At 37.4% G+C, this 6,417-nt stretch overlaps 1 protein-coding gene across 1 annotated transcript in view; it reads left to right on the top strand.

Annotated features, from left to right (window-relative positions):
• Positions 1–254: 254 nt before the first annotated feature.
• LOC110465177 (proton myo-inositol cotransporter-like) overlaps positions 255–6,417 on the top strand; it is a 63,842-nt gene continuing 57,679 nt past the window's right edge. Inside the window, exon 1 of the mRNA XM_021520833.1 lies at positions 255–1,038. Coding sequence (XP_021376508.1) covers positions 597–1,038 — 442 coding nt within the window. The 5' untranslated portion in view covers positions 255–596. The remainder of the gene's footprint in view (positions 1,039–6,417) is intronic.

Below are 6,417 nucleotides of genomic sequence, written 5' to 3'. Positions count from 1 at the left end.
CTGTTCCTCTCCTACATACGTAGTCAATCAGTTTTACTGCTAATGAATTATTAGTTTGTTTTTGTACACACAGGGCAGATAATCAGTTCCGCCTACAGCATAAAACGCCAAGTAAAGTATTACAACTCTGCATTGAATTATTTAGTAAAAGTAGCAAAGAATTTAGCACTTCAAAAGTAGGTAGGCTATGTTTTATTATACAGCAGAAACACGGCCGTCTTAATGAATCGATAAATTGTTTGTTTTATAAGAGGGCCTGACGATCCTTTTTCACCGAGCTTTCAGTGTGGACCAGTCCTTAAATCGTTTACGACCATCATTATTTTCTCTGACGTCATTAGTGATTTTGGACTACAACAAAATGGTTTTCTCCAAGCTCGATTTATACAGTCAATAGCGATCGATCACACTGCTCTATACGGCTAAGGTTTCAGTCACTTGTGGATTGCAAACGTGGGTATCGATCAGATTGTCCCCCCTGACGCGACAATGCAATCACGACGAGCCGAGTACAGTAGCTATCAGAGTGAAAGGGACAGGCGGAGGATGTAGCATCGGGGTTGACAAGATCGCCAGGTGCGCTTCTACAGGGCATCATGAGTATCAAATCAAACGGGAGCACTAATGGGGGCCGGCCCCGCTCCCTTTATGAGGAACCAGAAGAGGAGCGGCACGAACTCAAACTGGACAGCATCGTTTCAAAACCAAGAACACCAACTTTTGTGTACGTGTTGACATTTTTCTCGGCCCTAGGAGGATTTCTGTTCGGGTATGACACTGGTGTTATATCTGGGGCAATGATCTTGCTCCGGAATGAATTCAATCTGTCGTCGGTCTGGCAGGAACTTATTGTTAGCGTCACCGTCGCCGCTGCCGCCGTTTTTGCACTCATAGGAGGGTATTTAAATGACCGACTTGGACGTCGGCCTGTTATTATGGCTGCTAGCATAGTGTTCACCATTGGGGCCGTTTGTATGGCAATTGCCGGGGATAAGTACCTCCTACTTGCTGGACGGGTCATCATTGGAGCTGGAATAGGTAAGTAATATCACAAAGTGCTAGTGTTACACCACACGCCCGCGTTATAGAGCCCACAGTGATCATTATAGGCTGTCATGTCAATATCACCCTATCGTATACTGTCATTCCCAATTATCTGAAGCAGTCAACGCATTCTGCATTGCGATGTCGTGAATGTAAGACTGTAGTCAATATGCAAAGTTTCGGTCGAGTGGTGTTCTATTCATGATATAACTTCCTTTCAACACGAAAATAATCTCAAGTGCGCGTGTTATTACTTAATACGGGAACAATTTTGAAAAAATGTTAGTTATAAGGGATGAAGTTATATATTTCCATTGCAGCGCAGCGGCCTTCAGACATACTGACCACGTGTCTGTTGCCCATTACGCTTCATTCTGGTGTGTCTGACAATAGTAATTATGTCCTTTATTTCCTATCACAAATTTTGGAACCACAGATAAATTAAGCGAGCAATGCGATGTCTACACACATTTAAGATAGCAACCATTAATCTCTATGAAATATTATCCTAATGGAAACATCAAGTGTAAGATCATACTTTTATGATAACAAATACCAAACTATTCGGTAAAAATCGCAAAGATGAAATATTGGTGTGATTTTTCGCTACACAATTGAATAGATAGACAACGAAGTCGTGTGATGAAAAAAGGAACTTCGTTATAATTTTACTATTGTTACAATTAATTCAAGTATCTCGAAAACCACTTTTATCTCGATTTTTTTTATGAAATGACTGTTTAATGTATGTATTTGAAATCAAATTCAATAAATACTATTTTTATATCATGTTTTTTTATCTTCGCGATAACGACGTTTTACTGTACCAAATATCGAAGGCTCAATTCATTGTACACTATTCTTCAATTACTACAGACGTGCATTGAATGTACAATCCTCGAAATTTCCGTTGTTATCCTCTCCCATGTTGTGCAGAAAACGCAGGTGAGCGTTACCCCAAGAATTTCGCATCCTCTATCCTATGGGAAACTCCTTTGGTTACGCCCCCTAACGTTGCGCAGAGAACCTAAATGCGCGTAACCCTAGAATTTCGAGCATGCAGACGTAAAGACTTCAATGTTAACCATAGTTTAGTATGTACACCCCGATATGTTTGACGTGCCTTGTAATATCATTGAACCTCGTTATTTCGACCTCAAAAACCATGAATGTGGCCTTTAATTTGAATCGGTTTCTTGGTTCTATAACTGTCTCATGTTATTATAATTGCATGTTTTGAAAATTCCGTTTAGTTTAGTTTCTCACATTATCTATTAAATAAACAAACGAATAAACATAACCATGAATATGTATAACCATTTGGATGAGAAAACAAGTATTGATCTGTAAGAAATTCATAATGAATCTCGAAATTTCGTAGTGATTTTTATAAAACGAGACCGTAATGGTTTTTTAAATCCCTTTTAAATGTGTAATGAATTGGAACAGTGAAATATTGAAGCCAAGCGCCGACATCTAAAACTACGAGCCAGCATACACTAGGACCTTGATATTTCACCGAGGTGAGGCTAAGAGGTAATTTACTGTCATTAGCGTGATGGCCCACACACAACTGTCTTAAACTATTACGTTGCTACAACACAGAATTTTGCAGTCCCAGATCCATTATAACGGGATCATCTGACGCTTTGATTGACGCTCCACTACGAAAACGTCACATGTCAAATGACACTGCCGTAATTTTAGGTTTTGAACATTTCGGAGTGTTTGCTTGCAGAGGGTTGATCGTCTGAGGCGCGTATCGCCGAGGTAGGGGGATGGTATGGGAGGGATAGCTGGAAAAATAATCTACTGGGCCCTAGAATAAATCTCCTGTGTTCTGGGAACCCCCTTTTAGTCTAATTATTAACAAGTAAAACCCTACTTTTTATATGAATAATATTGAATTTGGTACTACACTAGGTAGTTTTTGATTGGAGATTTGTCAATGTGTATAAACACTATTTTATCATACAAAATTTTTCAAGAAGATTTTCAATTTCTTTCCTTTTTTATGATTGATACGGACGGTCTATATTAATCATAAAAATGAAATGAATTAAAATATATTACTAAAAACATTTTCTGGAAAATTTCAGTATGCTACACTACTGTTTTAAATACTGTAGCTTAGTTAGTTTTAGCGATCTATATATCTTCAGATTAGTCGCGTGTAAAATCTGTCGCAAATTAAATATTGAATGCTGTTAGTATTTGTTCAGATATATTAAAACAAAACAAACCTCAAGCTATTGTTCATATAGAGGATTGAAATCTTCGCCAAAAAACCGTTTGAAACATTTCATAGAAAAAATAAATCTTCAGGAAAAATTAAAGGGAACTTTCGCTTGTACTCACTGCATTACATTAGAAATCTTGTGAAAACAGAGCGTTTTATCAGTTTATCAACATATGATTATAATCATAAGCACTGTTAACATAATTTCTTGGGAGAGTAGTACATGTTGAATCAAATAAGTAACTGGGTCTAGATGTACAGGTACCACAGGGTCAACACACACATCTACCGATTATATCACAGAGTCAACACACAAGAAACATTGATATTCTTATATTTTGATAAGTTGGTATGTAATATCTATGAATGGTAGATATTCTGATGTGCCAAACCTATTTCGTGTGTACATTTAATATTTAACAATCATACATGGATATACGATATTTTACATTGAGATATATATCGGAAGCCATTCGGGAATTTCTTTTTAAGTTTTGATTTGACGTCACGACAATGTTAGTTCCTAATTACTCTAACATTAAAACGAGAAGACCCGATTAAAAATGATAGAGTGTTACTTTCTTGGGGAGCAACGTCGTGTATTTTATGGTAACCAGTTCGGTCGGGCGACGAAAATCAACCGGAAATCATATTCGTAAATGTCCGTCAAAATTTGAATTTGACGTCACATCGTGATTGGTCACCGACTGCTATTAACACTTTGATAGAAGATCTGAACAGTTTCTTATTGGAAAATATGCTCGGATTAAAGTTCTTACGTTTATTGGTTTATACTAATGTTTTGGAAATTTGGCTTGTCTTAGGGCTGAACATCGTGGGTGGTCGGGTGGTGCAGTTTATAGCGCACTTGTCTTTCACCAAGGTGGCCGGGGTTCGATTCCCCGATCGGACGTTAGAAGGTATGGGGTAACTTGCCCAACACGCTGGTTTTCTCCATATACTCTGGTTTCCTCCCCGTGCGCTTACATCCGGTACAATTGTATTTTATCGTTAATTCGCGTTAATGATTAATTTTACGCTCTGTGAACTGAAAAGGTGTTTTTTTTCATGTTTATTATATCCATTTGTTTTGATGGTATTCGAAGGAACGCCATATTGCTTACAGGCGTTTTCCTGGAGTTGTTATGGAGACAGATCCTTTACCATGCACGACTGTCATGGACGTATATCTATTTGTCTGGCTCATACTAAAAATGGCTAAACACATCTCATTCTTTACGTCTACAGATCAAACACTAAATAATTTGATAGAAAAACGTCTTGATGCGATGAGACGAAAAAATAAAGGTCCCAATATCTATGTATCGATTTTTCCCATTAGCTACCGGATAGGTTATTTTAACGTGAATGATTCATGAACGTGCCTATTTGCCTTCCTGGTCGACATCCCAAACGTACTTCTGTTTATTCTACAATGTATGGTAGACCAGTGAGACACGAGGCGCTAACTGTGTAAAGCACTGATTGAAAAACAGTATGTATCACCGTACGATTACAGGGCGTGCACAGTTTATGTATACGTACACATCCCTGATGCTACGTCAGCAGTCTCAGACAGCAATTATAATTTCGTAATGTCTTCTACGAAATATAATAATTACAACAATATATAAGCTAAAATTTTGCTATACAGATTTTTTAACTAGAAAAACATATCATGTTCTGCATTTTAGAGGAAGAATTTGATCGACATTTCTGAAGAAAAAACCCGTACAGCATAAAATGCTTATTTTGCTATGTTTCGGAGATTTTATCACGAATTTTGATCGGCTCTGCTTTGATGTATGTTGCCAACTGTCCTTGTTAATCAGGTCTTCGTTGGACACTTGGTCAACCTGTACCGATCTCGACCCAGAGTTGTCGTCCCTTCACACAGTGTGTGTAAGGAACGACAACTCTGAATAGAGATTGCGACCTGTGCATCATGTGACATCTCTCTGTTGTCGATGAAACCTCGTTAATCCGGCTCTGATATTCCGAACTCGTTACTCCGGACGCAGTAATCCGGACTCAATTAGCGACTTTGATTAATTATTTACTAGCGACATTTAATTCTTGATATATCAGGAACATAATGTAATAGCAAGTGTCTAATTCAAAAATTGTCCAGACTAGCGAAGACTTGTGTCCGAAGATTGTCCAAAGCTCTATAACGACCTGTTACATACGAGAGGATATGTAACATAGCTAAATAAATGATATATAATATGAACAGGAAATCCATTAGCCCGCTCTCCAAATGTAAACTGCTGTTGCATAGTTCTCGCTCACAGCTGCTCATGGCCAAGTGTAACGCTTGCGTACATCTGTATGCAATGGGAAATAGTCCAATTACAAATTAATAATTCATATAACAAATTTAAAAATACATATCTATCAATTCCTGAAGACATTTTTTATCTATAAAAAATAATTCTGATGCTAAAATTTATAGAGGCAGGATATATTAGTCATTATTCAAAAAATCAATATTGAGCCAGTACAGATACGGGTGAGCTATTCTATCATCACACATGAATTGGTATAACATTTGTATTTCTTTACTGGATAGTGGAGATAGGGCTTTTTCATCAAACTGATAACTTATGATACTTTACTGGTAGCAAGTGTAATTTAAAGTAGAGTGGGTAATTACCGATGGGTCAGATCTCACGAAACCAATACACGTTTGGGTACAAAGTGCTGTATATAAAACAATAACGTGCAACCCTTTATAAACCGGACACTTTATAATCCAGAACCAAAACGATATCCGGGTCCTACTGTATCTACCACCGACGTAGGTGAGTTTTCGTGATCCTTATACCTGTGTATTCAAACGAAAATGTTTGTCCCAGAGCTGTCCAGTTCAGACAGGCATTGCTATACAGGGTTTAGAAATATTAATGTACAAAATTGTGTATTTCATTTCTTAAATAGAAATAATCAGGTCTCGATTTGCCTCACATAACCTAGTCGGAAATAATTGACTATCTGCTTTTAATTTTTTTGATGGACCGGACAATTAAATAAATTAAAATGAGATAGTTATTTCTATTTCGGACTGCGCATAACCTGGTATTGGTGCACCTGCACTATCAAAACTGCATCAATATCTGATTGTCGTAGTAGAT

This window comes from Mizuhopecten yessoensis, unplaced genomic scaffold (genome assembly GCF_002113885.1).
Source record: "Mizuhopecten yessoensis strain PY_sf001 unplaced genomic scaffold, ASM211388v2 scaffold11059, whole genome shotgun sequence".
NCBI classification, from domain to species: Eukaryota; Metazoa; Mollusca; class Bivalvia; order Pectinida; family Pectinidae; genus Mizuhopecten; species Mizuhopecten yessoensis.
Note: the sequence above shows the minus strand (reverse complement) of the source record. Positions and strands in the feature narration are given on the sequence as shown.